The 23856-nt window shown below is 38.1% G+C and overlaps 1 protein-coding gene across 4 annotated transcripts in view; it reads left to right on the forward strand.

Annotated features, from left to right (window-relative positions):
* Positions 1–23856, forward strand: part of DUS2 (dihydrouridine synthase 2) — a 47906-nt gene that overhangs the window by 13123 nt on the left and 10927 nt on the right. For 3 of the 4 annotated variants that reach the window (XM_054048984.1, XM_054048983.1, XM_054048985.1), the window contains 8 exons: positions 3766–3857; positions 4883–4926; positions 5997–6061; positions 13364–13407; positions 16592–16657; positions 19937–20007; positions 20562–20648; positions 22145–22313. In XM_054048984.1, the coding sequence (XP_053904959.1) occupies positions 3766–3857; positions 4883–4926; positions 5997–6061; positions 13364–13407; positions 16592–16657; positions 19937–20007; positions 20562–20648; positions 22145–22313 (638 nt within the window). Of the gene's footprint in view, positions 1–2405; positions 2566–3765; positions 3858–4882; positions 4927–5996; positions 6062–13363; positions 13408–16591; positions 16658–19936; positions 20008–20561; positions 20649–22144; positions 22314–23856 lie in introns of those variants that run through there. The other variant, XM_054048986.1, reaches the window with a different exon arrangement.

Genomic DNA, 23856 nt, shown 5'->3' on the forward strand with positions numbered 1-23856 from the left:
GAAAATGGGGTGACAAAGGTGTACGTCAATTTTTAGGTTTCAGAATCTTCAACTAAAATAGTAGCTTCCACTTTGGTACAGTGCCTAATGCAATGGGGTCCTGTCTTGGTTGCCCTGTAGGTGCTACTGCAACATACATTTCAAATAATAAGTAGTGACTGCATGAAAGGGTGAGGAACTGGACCAGAAACAAGGCAGAGCATAGATATTAATGGACCAGATGGAAGACATTCGATATAGATTTATAGTTAATATGGTCCCGTTGGCTATAATGAATTTTTCTCTGTAAATCATTACAAGATGACCCAGTTTGTTAACAGTTTGAATGAGAAGGGCTTAACTGACCCTTCTGAAAGCAGATAAAATTTGAGTCTACAAGTATATGCCTACAAGAAATGAGATTCGTCCCAGTATGAAGGATCACCACAAAGATCTATACACCTCTCTGCCCTTCAAAGTGGATCTTAAGAGATAAAGAGGGACTGGCACATTCATCTTAAAGGTGCCAGGTGACATTGGCAATTATGATTTCTAAGGAATTTGTATATGGTGTGGTGTATTAGTATACTTTGTCTAATATTATTCATATTTTTGCGAAGAGACCACATTTGTTTTCCTCAGTTACCGACACCAGATGTCAATCTATTTCATCTGTATTTATAATGATGTTTCATTAGGATGTTCTCGGTGGCATCTGTCAGCTTAATCACATGAAAACTGCTTCTGCGTAATAAAATTCTTTAATGTTCCAACTAAACCTTGGAGTCAGTTTGCTAATTTTTATATTAGCAAGTTATTGGCTAAAAAATTGTATTTTTTTCCCCATCAAACTTAGAGATTCATGGAATTCAAGCCAGAAAAGGCAATTGTAATCCTCTAGTTTAATCTCCTATATAACACAGGCTGTACAACTTCCCCAAAATAATTCCTAGAGCATTTCTTTTAGAAAAATATCCAATCTTGATTTTAAAATTGTCAGTGATGGAGAATCCACCACAACCCCTGGTTAAATTGCTCCAATAGTTAATTGCTCCCAGTGTTTGTTTTTTTTTTTTTAAATCTGCCTTTTTTCCATTTTGAATTTGTCAGGCTTCAACTTCCAACTATTGGATCATGTTATGCCTTTCTCTGCTAGATTGAAGAGCCCATTATTAAATGTTTGTTCCTCTTGTATAAGCCTCAATCAAGTGACCCCTTAATCTTCTCTTTGTTAAACTCTAGGTTGAGCTCCTTTAGTCTATCACTATAAAGCATGTTTTGTAATCCTTTAATCATTCTCGTGGCTCCTCTCTGAACCCTCTCCCATTTATCCACATCCTTGTTGAATTGTGAACACCAGAACTGGACACAGTATTCCAGCAGCAGTCACACCAGTGCCGAATACAGAGGTAAAATAACCTCTACTCCTACTTGAGATTCCACCGTTTATGCAGTCACAGCTTTCACTTTGAACACTTGGAGTTGTGGTTTTCAACCTTTTATCCTTCTGCTAACCCTCACTGAATCACTTTTTCTTTTCTGTGATCCCATATTTACTACTTGCAGCCAGTCCTCAGTTACACCTCAGAATCCTTTGTGCCATTTTCCATGAGAACCAGTAGAGTGTTTTATGGGTGCGTTTGGCATCTGAGGACTGCTTTCAAGTGTTTAAGGAAAACTGGATGAGGAGAGCCATTTGCTTGTGGCCATGTTTTTAGAACCTCTCACCTACATTAATGAACATAGGCCAAAGTGAGCCTTGGCGTAAGTGGGTGTTATTCCCATTGAAACCAAAATGGAACTGCTCCTACTTAAACCATGGCTTAATTGGCCCCATGATGGGAGTAGAGAAGGGGACGTTTGAGGTATTTGATCCAGACCACTTTAATATAGGAATATCAGCAGTTCTGTAAAGGTAAAAATTAGTTACTGTATTTTGATATATAATAAGCTATAAAAATATTCAGTCTGAATTAGTAGAAAAATAAAACATTGAATCAATGTTACTTACAGCTTCTCAGTGGCTTGTCTGTTTTCGTCTTGATCATGGAGTTAAATTCAATTGTTTTATACTCAAATGAATTTACTGTATTAAATTCAAGGCTTCATAACACATGTGCAATTAAGACCTTTTATCAAGAAGATTTTAGAATCTGGTAATTTCTGTAGGCTAATACAAGTCACTGTTTTGCTGTACGTACCTCTCTTCACAAATGTTTTAGAATACTGCAGTAATCCTTTTGGATTTAGCCATGGATTTTGCAGTAATCTCAACTGCAGTCCTTCCCAGAGAACCTGGCAGAGTTTTGGGGAGAGGAAGAATGCAATGTATGCTTTCAGTAAATTACAGAAATTTAAAATGCTATCAGGTTAGCTTGGGCTCAGAATGTTTTTTAAAAACAAGGTTTAAAAAAATTGAATTTTTTTCAGTTGGATTGAAGTCATTTTAATTCTAGTATAGGGTGACGGTAGGAGATGTCTGGAGTCCAGCATTCTCCTGGGGTATCCATAAGCAGCACTGCAGCATTATGCCTGGTGATTGAGAACTGGAGAGTGAAAGTGACTAGTTCACATGCATTATGCAAGGTGAGAGAAATTCATGAATATTAAAGGTTCACATTTTAAAATACTTCTCACTCTTATTAGAAATTGAAAAAAATTAAACCTATTAACCTAAATGTTAAAGCTCCAAGTGTCTTTGACATAGCTTACAAAGGCAAATAATAAAATTAGTAACTGTTGTTTACTCCAGGAACTACACATCTTTACACAGGCTTTAATCCTTAAGCCTTCCCCTCTCCAAAAGCCTTGGCATGGCCTGAAAATCAACAGACCTATTTTTTGTTTTGTTTTTGCCAGAACCTGGGCTAGATTTTAAAGCCGAGGCCGCCTCATAATGAAGGCTGTACCATCAGCTTCTCCTCTAAATCAAGAGAGATTCAGTTCAGGTTCTTGCGCTAATTGTGGGTGGATCAGTATGGCATATGAGAGAGATGGACAGTCCCTCAGTAGTCGGATTGTAAGACATTTAGGGCTTTTAAAAACCTAAAAAATACCTTAAGCTGGACTAGGAAACTGTTGGAGAGCCAGTGCAGAAGATAAGAGTCCATGTCAGTTCCTGTTGGTAAGCACAGCCTACCAAACAGGCTGCCTCTGGTTCTGCATCACCTTCAGCCCCCTGGTTGGCTTAAGGTGCATTGCAGAAGCTTACAGTTACGTTAGGAGCATTGACCAAGGAATTAAAAAAAATACATATTTCAACATAACATTGTCTTTAGAAAAGCTAGCCAAAGTGAATCACTAACAGACAGAGCAGAACTGCTCTAGCCATTCAGGGAAATAACTCATTTATAATTGTTTCTATATATGCTTTCATAAACAAGTTTTGTTAAAATTTAAATAACTTCAAGTTGATAGTTTAGACTCGTGAACTAGGACATTCAACAGTAAGTCTTGCATTTCACACTGATTCTAAAACCACTGTTTTTTCACAAATATCTGTGTGAGGGATGAAGCATTGGTTGTAACACTTAATTGTCCGTTCTGTTAGTTTGTATTACAACCTAATGAACTTTTCAGTCTAGTTGATATGGCATATATGACTCAACTCTGCACTGTTTCTTGATAAACTTTATGATTCTGACATTGAAGTCTACAGCTTTATTTGGTAGAATTTCATTTATATGCAAACTGTATATTTTTAATTGCTTCACCTGACTTATTTTGTGATTATATTTAGCTATATTATTTTCTCCCAATTTTGTGTCTCTCTCCTATTTCATGTAGAGATGCTTGAAACAGTGGACTTTGTAGCACCTAACGAAAGAGTTGTTTTCAGAACGTGTGTGAGAGAGAAAGATTGTGTTGTCTTTCAAATGGTAAGAAACCAAGAACAGTTACATTTCTAATATCAAAGTAGATTAATTTTACTAGCACTGTACTGTTTAGATATGTCTAAGTGTAGCTCTGTGTCAGATGTTAAGTAGCTCCCAGATTTCTCAGCTAGGGTTAATCTTTCTGGACTCTAATTTCACACTGATTGCATTGCAGGATTTCTAAACTAATTGTATACAAGCTACATTACATACAAGCATACACAGAATAGATGACCAATGTGTATATTGTGGGCCACAGATGTAGCTTATTTCTACACCATGTTATTTTAGCTATATGTTCGAACATACTAGTACCAAAACTAAATTACAGTGAAATGTGATCTTACCATCATTTGTAATTTCATTAAATAGAACTTACAGCTAGATATCATTTGTGTTTAGTAGTTTTACTAACATTTAGCACTTATTTTTATCAACATTTTTTGTTTTCCTTGTTCATTCATTCAGTTAACTGGTTGATTTGCATGTGTCAATCCTGTAAATATCAGTGATGTTTAACATTTCACAATGCCATACACTTCACAGAAGAAAGAAGGACATTGTTCCTGCCCCAAATAATATAAGTTTTAGACAACGCAAGCAAGGGTTGGTGGGCAAGGATTACTGAGCTACAGTCACCCAGTTCTCAGTTTAGGCATGTCTCTGTTATGGTGGTTCAGCTAAGATTTCCATATTTATAAGAAAAAAGGACAATATTTATTGTGAATATAATGTTTTTATTAGATTAAAACAAATTCAGTCTTGACTTTTAAAATGCAGGACAACATTTGTGTTATATAATGGGCCCTGATCCTGCAAAGATTTAAGTACATTCTTAACTTCACACGCTATGCTGACTTCAGATATGTCTTTAACTGACTAATTTTGCTATCTAGTAGTGGATCTCGGTCATATTATACATATACCGACTCTAAAAAGTGTATAAATGGTGAATATCTACACAAAAACATTTATTATAAAACAGAATCAAGTGAACAAATATTGATTATATCCTTTTTGCCCCACAGGGATCAGCAGATGCTGAGAGAGCATTGGCTGTTGCCAAGCTTGTGTAAGTTCTCATAGAATCTTACCTGAAAATAATTTCTTCCCCTGTGGCTTGCTGAGGTGTAATTTAATTTGTAAAGACTAGTTTTCAGTTTTAGCCAAATGCAGCTATCATTTGAAACCAGGCATTGAAAACTTCTGATGCAATTTGATGTATTTTTCCCTAGTCTTCTTTATTTGTACTATTATTATTATCATTAGTTATTATTATTAGTTATTTATAAGTCTTTCAAGGGGAAGCTAATATTTTTAAAGGTCAGAAGTAAGGAATAAGAGTCCTGTGTGATTAGCAGAGCTACTAGGGTAAACAAAAGTTCCACTTACCACTAAGTGTTAAAGGAGCTGCTCAGCAAGTTGCAACAGAGTTCACCATCTAGAAAGATCGGTGGGGGAGCAGCATGAACTGGCTGTACTCCTGCTCTCATTAGCAGTAATGATTTCTTTTCAAGGCAGTAGCTGCTCAAGCAATTACTTTTCATGCGAGTGACTGCTGTGCAACTTTGTAATAGGCATGCCAGGTCTCTGTCCTCAACGTGTTTTCTTCTGGGTGCTGCACATCTCCTGATAAAGCCCTATTGACCAATTTCTTGTATTCTTTGTGATTTTAAAGTTCTCAACCAGATGTGTGTTAAATAGAAGAAAAACAATGGAAGTTTTGCTTCTGTGGTGGTGAGGAATATAACTTTTAAACCCACATAAGACATTTTTCTTATTTATTTTTGAAAAATGATATAAAATAGTATGTTGCAGGGTTTGAGTCTGTGGGGAGAACATCCTAACTATGTTTGTTCCCTAAGACTCAGTAATCTTTGAATTCTTCAATAAAGGCAAATGAAATTCTTATATACGTATTGAAATGGCTTTGGAGACCACTGTATAAGTATACACAAAATTTAAACTAGTGAGGAGATAAAAGAAAAGATTCAGAGATTTGGAAAAAATCTCTAAACTTCAAATTCTCATCTAAACTTCTTGGGGATGGAAAACTCACTCGAACAGGCTCTCTGGCAAGATGCTTTTTTCCTTTTTCTAGTCTGAAATATTTGTGGGGATTTTTTGTTCTTTTCTTTTCAGAGAAAATGATGTAGCTGGGATTGATGTCAACATGGGCTGTCCAAAAGAATATTCTACTAAGGCAGGTTGATTTTAATCTCTTTAAATATTCTCTTTTCCTGCTTAAGAGGCACAGGATGCAACACATGTTCTGCTTTTCTGGTTCTGGCAAGTTATTTGATTTTCTCTGTTCTGAATGTTGTGAATGTTCAATTATTCGTAGTTTCAATGAGTCATTCTATTCTTGGCTGCAACTGTGATCTCTTGTCCTTATTTTTGAATTGTTAACTGTATTTGTCCAGATCATTAGAAGCATCAGGCCAGTCATTTTACTGTTGCTCCCTTTTCTCTGATTTATTAGTCAAAATTTGAGGCCTTGCAGGCTATTTAAATTAGCAGGAGAAATGAATGAAAATCAGGTATTTCCTAGGTGCAATCCTGCTTATTTACAAAAAATGTACACACAATCATCTTTCCATGAACATAGAAGGAACAAAGAGGAGGCAGTTTCCTTGAACAGAATTTCAAGTCTCTTTCCAGCCAGTGTTCTGCTCAGAAAGAATCTCTCTGTCGGCTTCCTCCTAGGGCCATATTAAAAGTGCTTCTCTTGCTGTCTGCTGGCTTATCTGCTTTTGTGCCCTCTGCCCTTCTCCACTGCAATATAATCAATCCCCCTGTTTCTGTTATCACTAAACAAAAGGGAATTTCATTGCTTGCTCGCTTAGGGTACGTCTACACTACCCGCCGGATCGGCAGGTAATGATCGATCTATCGGGATCAATTCATCGTGTGTAATGTAGATGCGATAAATTGATCCCCAATCGCTCTCCCGTCAACTGCTGAACTCCAGCAGTGCGAGAGGCGGAAGCAAAGTCGATGGGGGAGCCGCGGCCATCGATCCTGCGTGGTGAGGATGCAAAGTAAGTAATTCTAATTCGATCTAAGATATGTCGATTTCAGCTATGTTATTCTCATAGCTGAAGTTGCATATCTTAGATCGTCGTGTCGTCGTCCGTCGTGTCCCCCACCCCCCCCACCCCCCACCCCCCCCGTAGACCAGGCCTTAGGCTGAATGAAAGGCTGCCAGAATGCTCTCCAGCATGACATCATGATTGGAAGGTTCTCTTCAGCTTAAACAATATTTCATCTTTAGGTATGCAGCGGCTTCAGAAAGCTGCACATGCTGGCTGTTCATCAGGCCAATCTATTCACAGGAATAACTAGTTTGTTGCATGAACAGAAAAGCAGGGAAGCTTTGCTCTAAATAGATGTAATGTTTCTGGGGACTGGGGACAGGGGACAGAGGTGCTTAAGGTGACCCCTGACTTCAGTGCATCACAGTTTTCTATTGAAGGGTTACAAAACACCAAAATCTCAGCCTTCTGGTTATCGTTGTTGGCTAAAGAAATTTAGTTTGGTATTTCAACTTCCAAAAATCCCAATATATTTCATTTAAAGGATCATTTCTATTGTACCAGGGTGATGCAAATGAGTCTGACTTGGAGCACCCTTTAACTGTAGATATGAGAATTAGCATTACCATTAACTGGCATTTTAATTGCTGTTACCACTGTTATAAAAGAAAAAACTAATATTTATTCCACTCTAATATGAAAAAGGAACACCTCAAAATGCTTACATATAAAGCAATTATTTTATTAAATAAAGAGATAGCAAATAGAATTAATGCTGTCGTTCTCAGAGCCAAAAATCTATTTTATTGAGGAGGAAAATTTCATTTTTATTTTTACAGCTTATTAATATTAAACAAATACCAAATATTTGTTATTACTAAATGATGCTGATGAGTTAAATCACACAAATAATCCTTAACATTAAAATTATTGCTAAATAAGAAATTAACTGGAAATCAATGATATTTTAAAGACAGTAAAACCACAACATATGAATAGAATGATCAATTTCATTAAAATACAATTCTTGATCAGTTCCTATTGTCCATATGACATTTTCATATGCTAATCTATTTATGGTTATTTATAACCGGGTAATAGTTCTCCTCTGGAATTAGATCAAGGACAGGAGTAACAAAAGAGTTAAGTATAGATTATGTATTTTGGATATGGAAATCAGATTTTGATACCTTTGAGCAGTTTGTAGTTGAATTTGTGAACAGTATTCATTCTGCTATAAAATTGCAAATGTTGATAATCATAATAATTTTAGGATATACATGTTAGCATATTTCAGAACAAAATTGGTACATCTCTTTACAAGAGAAGTATAGATACAATATTTTTTGTACACGATAGTGGATTTCATGTTGAAACTATAATAAGAAATAATATTCAGTTGTTGAATTAAATGAATATGTTGTAATCAGAGAAAATGTTTAAGATTGATTAGAGACACAGCTGGTAACAATGCCTATAGTCAAGGTTTTCTAATGATTTTTAATTGTAGGACTTCAGCTGGAAATTTCAGGTTGACATGTTCTATGCTGGTCATCTGCCTCAACCTGAATATATTTGGAAAGTTCCATCAAAAAAGATTCAGCTATTTCCAAGAACAAAGTTAGGAGGATGTGTTTTGCTAATATTAAAAAAAACAACCTACCAAAAACAAAACCCAACCCAGTTTGTTGAGAAGCAATAGTTCCATGCTTTGGAACAGGGACTTAAAATTTGGCAGGGGTCACCTTGGGATCCCCATGATCATTCACCCAAAATTGGCAAAGTTATAAACCTCTGAAAATCACCATTTGCACATGTTCGATAGGGGTTTGTTAGAAAACAAAATTTTCTGAACATTGTGTCTGCGGTGCCTGAGCAGTACTTTCCCTGCAGTTGCTCTTTCTGGCTGCTGTGATCCCAGGCCCCAGATCTGAAGGCACAGATGCTCTCTACTGGGCTCTGAGTGCTTTCCTGCTGTTGCCCAGGCAGGCTGGAGAAGGATATTTCACTAGAATGCAGGTGAAACTGGAGCAGAAGAGGAAATGGGGATGAACAGGGCTGGAGAGACTATAAATTCTGAAATATTCTCTTTCAGAATTGAGCCCTCAGAATTGAGCCCAGGATTCCAGAGTGCCAACATTACTCTCTTGTTTAGCAGATAGCTGTGAAGCAGGCTGGCAAAGTTCACGACTCATCCCCTTCTAGTGGGTAGCCACATATAACAGCCTGCTATTAAGATACCAATTGCTCCAACAGCTCAGGTGATAGAGCTCTGTGCTGTGAATCTAAAAGTCCCAACCCTGCTGATGATCTATGTGAGATGATTGATATGGTTCCACATGATGGAATTTGCTTTTTTTCAATTTTCCTTTTTTAAAAACTGAATTTTTAAAGTGTGTAATTTCCTATGGTACGAGAACAGTTAGCCCACTTAACAGTTAGGAAATTACAAAATTCAGGTTGCTGGTGCAACCTTAATTTGTCTCCCTTGTTCATGTGTTTTGAGTCTTTTAATTACATAACCTGTGTTGGTCTATTGCATGGTAATTGTAAGATCCTTCTTTAAATATACAGGTGTAATTTGAAGAGTATCAGCAAGATACCTTAATTTTGCTGGGGACATATTTAGGTTTTGCATTATTTTCAGGAAATGGATATGTGTTTTTGTGTGATTGTATGTTGGAAGGGGAAGGTTGTTGTGGAGTTGTGGGGGCTGAACTCTTGTAGGTATAAAAAAATTTCAGTGTTTCAACTTAAGGTGAGATTTTAAACCAATTTAGTGAAACCAGCGCTAAAGACTCTATAAACATAGACAAATCTTGTGTGCTTTGGATATTTTGACCCCGATCCAGCAAAATACATAAGCGTATTCTTAATTTAAGTATTTTGCAAGTCTGCTCTCATATTTTACTTAAAGGACATGGTCTTGAAGGGAGGCTGGTATGGATATTTAATGTTGCTTAACTGGTGATTTCCTTGATTTTTAGTGGTGGCATGCCCAAGAAATTAAACTTTTTTAAAATGTAGGTGTATATATATAACTGAATATAAAAGAATTCTGTAAATTGTGACCTGCAATATTGGCTACTACATTTTAAATAGAATTTTAGTTAAATCAACCTTACAAAACATAGTTTCCCACTTTATTGAGGCAAATAAATTCCTTGATGGATGAGTATATCATCTTCCTCCTTGGCATAGTAAAGGCGAGTGGCTCAGATTTAGATTGAGGCAGGTAAACGTTCATGACAGTTTTGTAAGCCTGAGTTTGTGTAACTGGTTAGTTTTAATAAATATGTTGGGAATGAACAAATCAAAACACTACCCCTACACATACAACATTAAAATAATCTAAATTATCTAAGGTTAATTTGCATTAAATTAAATTTTTAACTTTTTGGCATTTCTAAACCAGCTGAAGTATAAATAGAGCTTTTAACAGGCCATGTTGCTCCATTTTAATGTCAGGTGCACAAGCAGAAGAAAATGCAGAAATGTTGCAGCAGTTGTCATAGCAAAGAGCTGAAGCTCATAAAAAATGACTTATGACTTCATTCCAGAGAGAGCGAGCCTGGTTGCAGTATTAAACACTATATCCTGCTGTCCTTAATGCTGTTGGCATAGTTAATAAATCTCCTGTGAGATGTAGCTTTCAGGCTTCATCTTGCAGAGACTGAAAAGACAAAGCATCTTGACAGGTAATAATTAAACATTGTCATTCTGTATAATTTATATTAGAATGTGGAGTATTTTACCATATGATTATCATCATGTTGAGTTAAGTGAGTATTAAATAAAATCTGGACCTAACCTGCTGATCAGTGTTTATTTAGATAGAGCCATATTACAAAAACCCTTAACTATTTCCATCTAAAAGCATAAAAACATCAAGCCTGTAACAGCTGCCTCTTGCTCTCTAACTTGCAGACCAAAGTAGCTCATACAGTAGTTGTTTACGATGAAGCATTTTTTAAGCATTAGGTAAAGATCCAGTTTCTGTGGTATTTTATTATAGCTAGCCTGTGAATAGTCTTAGAAAGCTGTTTGAAATCAGACCTTCTAGTATTCCATCTGGTTTGAAAACATTGCCAGTAAAGTGGGAAATAATAAAAATGCCAAGGCTCACATTGCCAGACATGTCCCTGTAATGTGTATTACCTTGATATTGCACAGACTCTATTTTACAGTGCAGGTAGAGCTCTTTTTTCTATTTTTCAAGCAACAGGAGTAGGATACTTATGTCTGAAAAGACTCTTGTTTTCCCGTAATGGAACATTTCTTTTTGTCAGACTGTTTGAAAGGGAAAGGTGTTTGTTTTAGGCCACATGACCTTAATGACATGGAAGAAAGGTAGAGTTGTGCAATGGGTCTGTTTTATAGTAGATGAACCAAAGAAACATAGTGACCTTCTGCAGGGGATATTAATGAGAATAGTGCTTTTTCCCATCCTGAAAATTGTTCCCTGTGGACACTGATTACTTAAGGAACATAAGAATGTAGAAGTTGCTTTGAGATAAGGCATCTTAACTTAAATACTCCAGTTAGTCCCTTATCTAGGCTCTGACAGTGGTCAATATCATATGACTCAGAAGACCGTGCAAAAAAACGTGTAGTGGAAAACTATAGAGTAACCAGTTCCTAGGGAAAGTTCCTTCTTAACCCCTTTCAGTAACTTGTTGGCTTATCCATTGAAGCTTGAGAGTTTATAGCCCTTCTAAAAGTGTGTTTTATCTACTGCAACTGTGGATAGTCTCATCTATATAAATGTCTAATCCTTTTGTTTGAATTCTGCTAAACTCTTGGCTTTAACAATACCATGTGACAATGAGGTCCACTAGTAAATTATGTATTCTCCAAACAAATACTTGTTTTTATTATTTTTAAACTTGCTGCATTTTAATTTCATTGACTGTTCCCTTGCTCTTGTATTATGAGGGGGTAGATTAGAACCTCTCTATACCATACATTATTTTGTGTGCCTTCCTTTTGTTCATCTTCTCCCTAAACTAAACAGTCCTAATCTTTTCTATGTCTCTGTTTTTATCACCAATCTCTTGCCCTTGCCCAATTCTCCGACTCCCACCTCTGCCCATTCCTGCTGTGTTTTTTAAATAAGATGGTATTTTCTTGGCACAGTATTTTGGGCCATGGTGCATGATTGAGTTACAAAATGGCATTATAATATTTTCAGTGTTGTTTTCTTTTACTTAATATTTTCTTCTGTATCTTAACTACAGAAAACAGGGTAGAAAACAGTCTTTCCCTGTAATATCTTTCTAATCATGACAAAAGAACAAAAATATTAAAAATTTTGCAGGAGGGAAATACTGAAAAAAAATTATTTTCAGGAGATGCAAAAAGAAATTTTTTGGCATGTTCTCCGACAGCTTGTCACAGTGGACAGACAAGACAGCAGGAAAACAACAGGAAACCTGCATGGTGTCTGGAGGAAGTTTTGCTGCAATCAATGTGTTCCTAGTTTTGATTTCAATAGATCAGCTTTTACTGACAGAAAAGTATTCCATCCAAAAATTTCTGAACCGATCTAATTTTAACACGTACAGCTAGCTGACTGCGTGGCTGTGTGTATATAGAAGAACAGGAGTACTTGTGGCACCTTAGAGACTAACAAATTTATTAGAGCATAAGCTTTCGTGGACTACAGCCCACTTCTTCGGATGCATCTGAAGAAGTGGGCTGTAGTCCACGAAAGCTTATGCTCTAATAAATTTGTTAGTCTCTAAGGTGCCACAAGTACTCCTGTTCTTCTTTTTGCGGATACAGACTAACACGGCTGTTACTCTGAAACTTGTGTGTATATAGGCAGTGTGAGCGAGGAAGAACATCCAAATTAGAGGAGGGAAAAGTTATATTTTTAAAATATTAGTAGTTGTTTTGTGCTGCCACTTCCTTTTGTGTAGGTACATAGTATGGGAGACTGTATTGGGACCATTGGCATTTAGGGCTCATCAATCAATTGAATGGTGCTAGGGAGAACATATGAATGAAATTTATCACCTAATAGGAAGAAACAAAGCAATCATAGTGGTTAGGTACAGATTTTGGAATTTCTGGCTGTTCATCAGAGAAATAGAAAACAAAACAACTTCTCAGTATTCAGTTCCCTAAGCTGTTGCTGCTTCATTTGCTGACATCATTCTAGCAAGAATGTTTTCTTATTTCACCAAGTAAGTGCAGCTATGCTCTTTCACCTAATATATTTCAAATTTGGATTCTTTATTAAATGAAAATCCTTCTGTAACCAAGCCAGTAAATGATGTGTAAATAACTTTGTGCCATACCTTTTAATTAGTATATAGTAATTCGCACTTCCGTGAAAACATTTTTCTTATATGGGAGGATTTAGTTTTGTTGTTGTTTGCCATTGGGTAAGATACGAGATGAAGAAAGTGTTGATTTTTTGAATGTTTCCAGTCTGTAATTCATTCTATTGGCATGTGTTTCCCCAGGGAGGTATGGGAGCAGCGCTGCTGTCTGATCCTGACAAAATTGAGTGTGTAAGTATCCAGTTTGTTGGTTTTATTGTGCCTAGAAAAATAAGGTGCTTATGTATAATAATTGAGTAATTCTTGAGCTGCTGGATTTATTGGAGTGAGAGACAATTGTGTGAAAAGCAGATTTGGGAGAGCAAGGGATGGAATAGTGACTAAAGTTTTGCAGGTTCAAATAAAATTCACATAGATTATACTGCTGGTTTAGTTTCTTTTATAGCCACAGGAACAACAATATTGCTGCTGACTTCCTTTTCAATTTTTACACTTGCACTTTTTGGTGCTGTACTTGGATTTCCTATTTTTCTGGTTTTATTTTTAGTTTAATTCGAGCACAAAGTGCAGCAAACACTTTACAACAACATGACACAGTCTCTGCCCTGAGTAGCTTTACAATGTTTAGTTTTCAATGGCCTACACGTTGGTAGAGCTCTGCAAGAGCTCTTATATAGTCTTAAGATTTGGCTCAGTGAGGAGTAGTGGGCAAAACTGAGTATATTCAAGTGAAAATATAACATTCCTTAAATATCAGTCAGATTGCTTCCATATGATAGCCATCAACCTTAGTTGATGTGTTTAGACTATAGTTCCAAATGCCAACAAAAAGTTACAAATTACCTTTTGAGCAGTGGCATTGAATGGCTCTTGAGCTCTTGTTCAGCTCTCCATGTGGCTTTTGTCAGGTAAGGGTCTGGGTAGTGGACTCCTCTTTTCCTCTGCCTCAGGCAGAATGTGTGGAACGTAGATCACAGGAGTACACACTGAGCATATGGTTTGGTGGCCTGAAGAACGGGTGCTGCTGGGATCCATTCTGAAAGTCAGTGTGTTGTTCCCTTCCATCCAGTAGTTAGTTAGGAGTGGGGTGACAGAAAGGAAACAGGAGGTGGAATAGGAGGGAGATCTCGCAAGCAAGTGTGTGGCTTCCATGCAAGGCAAGAGTTAGGGGAATTAAGTACACTGGGGCTATCCCTTTCTCTTCCAGCAGTCAGAGGAAGCAGAGCAAGGGGACTGATTTGAAAGCACCTTAAGAAGGAGATCAGTGTCCTTATCTCCATTTTGCAAACTGGGACACTGAGGCACAGAGCGGTGAAGTGACCTGCCTAAGGCGATGGCAGGGCAATGGCAGAGCTGGGAATAGTACAGAGATCTGAGTTCCAGTCCAGTGCTCTATCCACTGGGGGAATGTGGAAAAGACCGGAGAGGTTGCAGTAGGTAAGGCATGAGATGACGTTTTACACTCATGGACTTTAAGGTCAGAAGGGACCATCATGATCATCTAGTCTGACCTCCTGCACATTGCAGGCCACAGAACTTATCCCCTTGCACTCCTGTAAGAGACCCATGACCTCTGGCTGAGTTACTGAAGTCCTCAAATCGTGATTTAAAGACCTCAGGTTACAGAGAATCCACCAAAGGTTTTAACATAGTAATAGAGAGAATGTGGAGATAAAACTGGCAGGATTTAGTGATTAGTATTTTTTGTGTGTAAGGGAGATGAGACCTCAGTCCAAAGTGTTTAATCTCACACAAAAATGTGTTGCAGTCCTTATATATCCAATAATTTTGACTCTGTCTGAGTCAGAGCACTCTTCTTGACAGAGAAGATGCAAGTTTGTGCAAGCAAGTTTCATAGGCTGATAAAAATGTTGTTTATTTACTGAAGGGCAGATGGGTTGATTGCTTCTAAAGTGTGTTGCAAGAAGTTCTTCTACTTTTGTTGCTATTGGGTGTCTGCAATTTAGACACACAGGTTACCTTTTAATGTGTAGTGTAAAAACATTTTTCTCATGTGGGGTGACTGAGGGGATGACTTAGTAGCAGTTGGCCATTGCCATTTAAAATGATAACCTTTGCATCTGTTATCCTCAATATATGCAATCAATACTTCTTACCAGGTATTTGAATGAAAGCTGTTCCTCAATATTTGACCTTGATCCAAAGGCTGGCCTAGATAGCTTCCACCCTGTTGTTACGGAGGTTTGATTTGACCTCAGGACAATGGACTTCAAAAAAAGCAGACTTGAACAGACTCAGGGAGCTGGTAGGTAAAATCCCGTGAGAAGAAAATTAAAGGGAAAAAGGAGTTCAGGAGAGCTGGCAGTTTCTCAAGGAGATGATATTAGAGGCACAGCTGCAAACTATCCCAGTGCAATAGATAGGAAGAACAGTAGAGGCCAATATGGCTTTAATGACCTGAAAATTAAAAAGGAATCTTACAAAAAGTACAAAAGAATATAGGGGGGGAAATCAAAGGCTAAGACACAAAGTGTGTTACACCTCGCAAGGGACATAAAAGGCAATAAGATGAGACTTTTTAAAATACATTAGGAGTAAAAGAGAGGCGAACAAAAGTGTTTCCTGCTTACTGGGAAAGAGCGCTAATAACTGATGATATCATGAAGGGTGAAGATTTTAATGCCTCTTTTGCTTCAGTTTTCACTAGAAAGATTAATGGTGACCAGATACTAATATTAAAAAGGGGGAAGGAACTCAAGCTAAAATAAGGAACAGAATAAAAAATATTTAGGTAATTTGGCAGGGCCTGATGAAATTCATCCTAGTGTACTTAAGGAACTAGCTAAAGCAGTCTCGGAACTGTTAGCTATTACTTTTGAGAACTCATGAAGGATGAGTGAAGTTCCAGAAGACTGAAGAAGGGCAAACATAGTACCTGTCTTTAAAAAGAGGGACAAAGAGGACCCGAGGAATTATTGACCAGTCAGCCTAACTTTGATACCTGGAACGGTACTGGGACAAATTATTAAACAACGAATTTGTAAGCATCTAGAGGATAAAACAATTTTAAGGAATAGCCAGCATGGATTTTTCAAGAGCAAATCATGCCAAACCAACCTAATTTCCTTCTTTGACAGGGTTACTGGTCTAGTGAATAAGTGCAAGTAGTAAATGTGATATATTTTGTTTTTAGTAAGGCTTTTGACACAGTCCCACATGACATTCTCATAAGCAAACTAGAGAAATGTGGTCTTGATGAAATTACTATAAGGTGGGTGCACAACTGGCATATAAACTTTAACTAACTAACTAAATGTATTGTAAAAAACAACGTTCCATATAGGAACCTTATATATTTTTCTTTAGAGAAGTGTTCAAATGTCTTCATATGTTCAACAGAGCAAGATTTACTCATGTTGCTTCTGTAATAGTATTTATCCCCTCCTTTCTTTAGATTCTGAGTACCTTGGTTAAAGGAATTTGTAAACCAGTGACCTGCAAAATCCGAATCTTGCCTTCGGTAAGAACATGTTTTATTATGCTTAGTTCCAGTTAATGTTAACCCTTGTAGCCAGATTAGAATACCATAAACATTAGAATGAAATTTTAACTAATTTTAACCCAATGGATTAAAATATACAGAAACATATACTTTTATTCTGAAATAAGAGTGTCCATGCATTAACTCAATAGAACAATTCCATAAGTAGACAAGCCCAAAGCAACTGACAGTGAATTTCTTAGAGAGGCAAGATGGTTGCGGTAATATCTTTTATTGGACCAACTTCAGTTGACGAGAGAGACAAGCTATCAACCTTACACAGAGCTCCTCTTTAGGTCTAGGTAATGTACTCAGTGTCACAGTAAATACAAGGTAGAACAGATTGTTTAGCATAAGTAGTTAACACATATTTCAAGGGACCATTCATGGTGAAGAATTTTGCTGACTCAACCTCAAAGAATTCTTTCACAACAATGAAGATGCCACAATTACCACATCCCCACCGGCAGTCATAAGAAAAAAAATCACCTGATTGGACACCTCACAGCGGACCACCACACTCTTACTCATTACATTGATTGCTTCGGGAAAAAAATTGACGAGGATAACAAACCTCACTTCCGCCACAATCTCTCCACCGCTGAGAGGACAGCTGTATAGTCTCTGAAACTCAACCACCAGATAGTGATTAAACCAGCAGACAAAATGTTCACCATCGTAGTCCTCAATTGTGATGCGTTCTTTAACAACACCAACCAGCAACTGTCTGACTCCACCTACTATAAAGAACTCAAAGTAGACCCTGCACTGTAGTTTACCCAGGAATTTAAGGATGTCATCAAATCCTTCCCCAAACAATTCCGAGAGAAACTCTACAACTTCATCCCCATGAACCCACTTCAGAGGATCTTCCGTGTTTTTTCCTAAGATACACAACAAGGAAACCCAGACTGATCTATTTCATCTGGCCCTAGCACTCTTACTAAAGAAATATCGAGACTCATAAAAACCATCCTCAAACCAATCCCCACACAAAGGGCCGGCTTCCTCCAAGATACTACAGACTTACACCACAAACTCCACAGCATTAATAATCTCACTCAGAACACTGTCCTCGCTGATGTTGTTGGTTAGAATTTACCTTTTAGTCACTAATTTCTTTTGCATAGAATAGAGTTTTTAAGCTCCAGTAGTCAATTTGTCTTCTCTTTGGTAATTTCATCTGGTTATTTTCAAAATTACTGTCTAATTATGTGCATAATTATTGTGACTGCACATGCAAATTGAATGTATGCACGTATATATGGACAAATGTGTAACTAGTTGTGCAAAAACTGATGTATGTGCAGTGATTGCATGCACAGATTAGGCATGTACACATTCTTTAAAATCATGCATAAAAAGTATTAAAAAAGTAAAATCAGTGTATCTTCAACAATCTGCATGGATTCCAAGGCCAGAAGGGACCATTGTGATAATCTAGTCTGACCTCTTGTGTAGCACAGGCCATAGAACTTCCCCAAAATAATTCCTAGAGCATATTGTTGAGAACAACATCCAATCTTGATTTTAAAATTCAGTGATGGAGAATCCACCAGAACCCTTGGTATGTTGTTAATGGTTAATTACTCAGTGGTAACAATGTACACCTTATTTCCAGTATGAATTTGCCTAGCTTCAACTTCCAGCCATTGGATCATGTTATACCTTTTTCTGCTAGATTGAAGAACTCACGATTAAATATTTATTCCCCATGTCGGTATTTACAGACTGTAATCAAGTCACCCCTTAACCTTCTCTTTATTAAGGTAAAGGAATGATCTTCTTTAGTATAGCCAAGCTTTCTAATCCATTAATCATTCTTGTGATTCTTCTCTGAACCATCTCCAATTTATCCACCACATCCTTCTTGAATTGTGAACCCCAGAACTGGACATTGTATTCCAGCCGTGGTCATACCAGTGCCAAATACAGAGAGAACCTACTTGAAACGCCCCTGTTTATGCATTCAGGGATCACATTTGCCTTTTCGGCCACAGAATCGCACTGGGAACTCGTGTTCAGCTGATTTTCCACCCCACCCCCCTCTACAATCATGAGATCAAAGAACTGTCATGTTCCCTTTTCACTTTGAACTGTCCTAGATTCTCTTCCTTCTTGTTTCAAGCTGGTTTTGCCTAGCATGTATCTTCTAGCAGAACAGCAAGTGAGTGACTGTCTCTACTTCAATGCAATCTGCATCTCCAAAAGGCTGAATGTGCTACAGTAGAACCTCAGAGACATGAACACCTTGGGAATGGAGGTTGTTTGTAACTCTGAACAAAACATTATGGTTCTTTCAAAAGTTTACAACTGAACATTGACTTAATACAGCTTTGAAAATGATGGTCCCCCCATTTTTTTTTAGTAGTTTACATTTAACACAGTACTGTACTGTATTTGCTTCTTTTGGAGGGGAGAGGGGTGCTGCTGCCGCCTGATTGTGTACTTCCGGTTCCAAATGAGGTGCGCGGTTGACTGGTCAATTCGTAACTCTGTTGTTCGCAACTCTGAGGTTCTACTCTACTTTCAGATGAACCACAGTCTACTAGCCCAGCTTCTGAAAAGAAAGCGAATCCTTCGCTTTTTCTAAAAGCTGCATAATTGCACATAGCAGGATAAATTGGCAATGTCCTGAATTCCATCTGTCTTTCATTAGGCTCATGTTTTCTCTTTGAAGGAATAGAAGGGTTTTTTTTCTTTATTTCATAAGACAACCAGTAATGTATGGATACTAATCAAATTCTTCAGTCATGAGGGCATTTTTTAACATGTAGCCTAGAGAAATGTTTGTGAATATTTCATGCATGAATAGATGTGAGGGTGAATTCAAATTCAATGTGAGTGATATCTCTTCCATCCAAGAAGCACTATATATGACTTATAGTATATTCAGTGCAATAGTACCTGCCACTCAAGTGTGTTTTTATGTCTTTTAAAAGATAGCCCAGAGATGCGTGAAGGGAAATAGTCTCAAATGTTGTATTCCCTGGGTCAAGCAGGTTCTTAAACTGTAATTTCTAAGAGACGTATTAAAAATGGCATGACTGGAATCCTATTTTAGCCATAATAAATAGTTCTCTAAGTAAAGCTTATATTAAGGGTTATGTTCATATTGAGTATGACTGTTGTAATATAGGAGTTGTGTACACTTTGGGAGAACAGATTTCCTGCATGTGTTTGTATAATGATCATGGGATTAAGATCTCTTCCTCCATCAAACTAAAATAACATGTGTTACATTTTTTCCCTCCTCAGCTTGAAGACACTATAAGCCTGGTGAAGAGGATAGAAAAGACTGGTGTTGCTGCCATTGCAGTCCATGGAAGGTAAATATGTTTGTGTGGAAAGATTATTGTTGTTTGTTTGTTGGCAGGTAGAGAGCAATAAACTAGGACTAGTTAATTTACTTCACCTTGTCTAGTTCAGCTGCAAGGAAGTGGTTCTGATTTCAATGACAGCAGCTGGGTGCTTAGTACTTTACTACATTAGGCTTCTTATTCAGGAGCGTAAATAGAGATTTAGCAGCTTAACTTTATGCTTCTGTTTTTCTAAAATCTTAGCCTTGGTAAGACCAAATAAAAGGCAAAATTATCTAACAGTAAGGAATTAAATAGTTTCATGCTAGATTTTAATTCTCAGGTGTGTGAGGTGTACAGCTGTGCACCCCAAACATTAGGTGCTTCACCTGCACAGGGAACTAAAATAGCAATATTTTTCAAGATGTGTTTCGTGTGAAGCAGGTTTACACCTTGCATATGAACATAAACTCAGACAGACTAGGTTTGTCACTGCAGGACTGGGATTGTCTGCTAAGAGTTTACTTATGTACAATTTCCACTAAAAATCTTTGAACTTGTCTTTTTCTTTCTGTGTTGCAAAGGAAGAAGGAGGAGAGGCCTCAACATCCTGTCCACTGTGAAGTGATCAAAGCCATCTCTGAGGCAGTCTCGGTTCCTGTAATAGCAAAGTAAGTTAGATTAGTTAGGTGGTCATTTTAAGGTATCCATGTCTAGCAGTAGACATTATGCCAAGGAAATCTAACTGAGCAAGAAGGGATTAAGTGCAGGAAACTAAGGGTTTCCTCATATAGGGCAAATGAGATAATTACAAATCACAAGGTTAGAGTGAGGCTTTGATATTAGAAGTTGGCCATCTGAAATGTCACTGTCTTTGTTTCAGTGCAAAAAGGGCTCCTTAATTATCCTCTGTGTACTAGTGTTGTGTCATGACATGGCCCAGCCCTCCTCTCTGGAGAGACACCAGTGTTTTGTTAGAATTCAGCCGTTGGATTCAATGTGCTTCTAAGCCATCTGGGTAGTGACTGATTACTGTTCCTAGCTCTGGGTTTCTCAGGCACACTCCCAGGTGCAGACTCCTCCCTTGGCAATAGGACCCTGCTCTCTAATGGCCTAGGCCCTGAAACTAGTGCCACAGCCCTCCCAAGCCCCCTGTTGCCTAGATACATTTCCCCAGAGTACACTGGCTGTGGGAGCTCTGGTTTCTTATCAAAATGTTGGGTAACTTTCCTATATGTCAGAATTGACAGTAACTCTTCATTTAAGGGGACCCTGAAGAATTTTTATGACTAGTTTTAGTCCACCTTTAAAGTGAGTTAGCGTGTTCTGTTACAGTTAGAAAATTGTGGGGAGGGGAAAACAGGATTTTAAATTATTTTTAGCTCACGAAAGGAGCTAGATTGATAATTTTAGAAAATGATGTTTTCTAGCCATAGAACATGGTATAGCATAGCTAGAGGCAGAGCATGCTTTTACTCACTGTTCCCTGCCAGTTTGCCTCAAACTTGAGCCTATGCTCATTCAATGTTAGGCCTTTCTACTATAATTAACAACGAGGGGTACCAGTTTTGGAGGACTTTTTTCTGAGGTGCACCTGGTCCACTGGGAATTGAACTGAGATCTTCAAACTCATTTTGCACAGGCCACCAAACAGCATTTTCTTACCAGAACAGCTGACTTTTTAAAAAACTATTGTGTCGCTAATGAAGGTGGCACATACAAAATCAGTGCTTGTCTCCTTTAGGGAAACTAAGCCAATTTATGCTTATGGGGGGTGTCTTGAGTTAAGGAGAACTGTTCACTAGAAACTGGATTGGTACCACCTAACTCATTTTACAGAGGCTGCCTACCAATCAGTCATCAGATGCTAATAACTTTTGGCACTACTGGCCTGGTCTGACTTTGGAAGGCTTTCATATCCCATTACTAATAATCCTGTAAGCCAATGATGGGCTGTAGGTTGTCCACCACTGCTCTAAGCCAGCCATTCTCCCAGAGTGGTGCTGATTTCCTAAATAGATTATACCAACAATGAATAACATGACAGTCCATAAGCCTTCTGTATTATCATGCATGCCAAGCTCTATTAATGTGCAGAATACACTATTTTCTGCATGGTGGTGTCACGTTAATCATTGTTAATCATAACAAAGATGTTCGTTTTCAGTGGCGGATCTCATGACTTCATCAAAGAATATACTGACATTGAAGCCTTCCAACAAGCAGCAGGTGCTTCATCGGTAATGATAGCTCGTGCTGCCATGTGGAACCCATCCATCTTCAGAAGAGAAGGCCTTTGTTCCTTAAAGGAAGTCATGCAAGAATACATCAAATACGTATGTTTGGGAAGATTTTACCTGTAATTAACATAGTTTAGAGTTGTTAACCCAAGTTTATGTAGGGTGTCTTTAATTCCTCGTTATTTTTCAATTAGTAAAGCTCCTGTAATGTTTTTGCGTATTGCATAAGATGAAAACCATTACAATTTTTACCAATTTTTCAGTGAATAAATCATTGAATTTTTGTCTAGTAGACAGCCTTACCTTTTTTTGGTTACATACTGTGCTTGCCTATTCTCATTCTTGATGCTCAGGTTTTAGGAAGATTTCTCAGGCTTTTGGGACTCCCTCAAAAATCTCTGCACTTGTGCAGAACTAGTGCCAGGAGTGTCAATGTTGGGAATGTGATATTGAATGGAGCAAAGTAGGCATAGAAAGATGAGTTCTGTCTAGGCAGGCTGCAGAGTTTCACGGTTTTCTAAAGTCATGTAAACTACTCTAGAGAATTATATTCCTCTTCTAGAAAATGTTAGGTTTTTTTTCAAATGGCAGAAAAATACAGAGAAGGTTGTTCAGTCAGCTGTTTCATTATAGTGTTACAGTTCAATTGGTGGGCCATCTACCCTGTAATGTTGACAAAGAGATGCTGTGAAGGAGCAGAGAGATGGCTGCCAGGTACAGCAGTGGGTTCAGCTAGCCCCGCCCCTTATACCTGCAGCCAATGCCAGGTCTAAAAAGGGGAGAAAAGAAGGGAGCCTGGCTCAGTCAGGGGCTGGCTGACTGACAAGAGGCAGGAGCTCTCTGTGTGTCTACCTGAAGGCGCAGCCACTGGAAGCAAGTAAGTCTTCCCCTGCCAAGGGGAATCTACCACCAAGCCCCAACTGTGGAGAAACTGGACTAGCAGGGCCATGCCCCAAACTAAAGGACTTGCATAGGGAACAGTTCAGACAGCAGGTCCTGAGTGCCCCCCCCACCCCCCCAAGATCTCACGGCTGGGAGCACGATCCGTCTCCCCAGTGCAGGGGTGTGAGTCGCCCAGGACTCTGAGCCAGGACCTGAGGGAAAGGAAGGACAGGTTCCCTCCTCCAGCCCCTAACCAACGATCTAACCACTAGGTTGCCTGGCCACTGAAGGCCCTATCACAAATGCATATTTAAAAAAAAAAAAACAGGTGAAAAGAATTGGACTTCAGTGACTGACAGTGTCTTAATTTTTTTCTTATTCAATTTTGTAACCATAATGAGAAAAAGCTACATACTAAAAATCTAGAAAAGTTCAATTTAAAATAAGTTAAAGTTTAAGGCCTAAAATGCATCATCACCTTGATAGATCAGTCCTTCAGCCCTCATATAGATTGCACCGATCACAACACGTCTTCCATTCTGCTCGTATTCTGGCCTTCCTTCTCCTTGTGCAGCCATGTCTTTTCACAATAAAATCTTCCCATCTCTTTGGAGGTCAGCCGAGTGGTTGTTTCAGTTCCTGTGGGTACCACTCAGCGACAGCTGCAGTCCATTGATTGTCAGTGAGCCTCGCGGCATTCCCGGCCCATTGCATTTTACTATGCCTGCTCTCAATGGCGACGTCCTGCACTCCCCAC

The sequence above is a fragment of the Malaclemys terrapin genome, chromosome 14 (assembly GCF_027887155.1).
Source record: "Malaclemys terrapin pileata isolate rMalTer1 chromosome 14, rMalTer1.hap1, whole genome shotgun sequence".
Lineage (NCBI taxonomy): Eukaryota > Metazoa > Chordata > Testudines > Emydidae > Malaclemys > Malaclemys terrapin.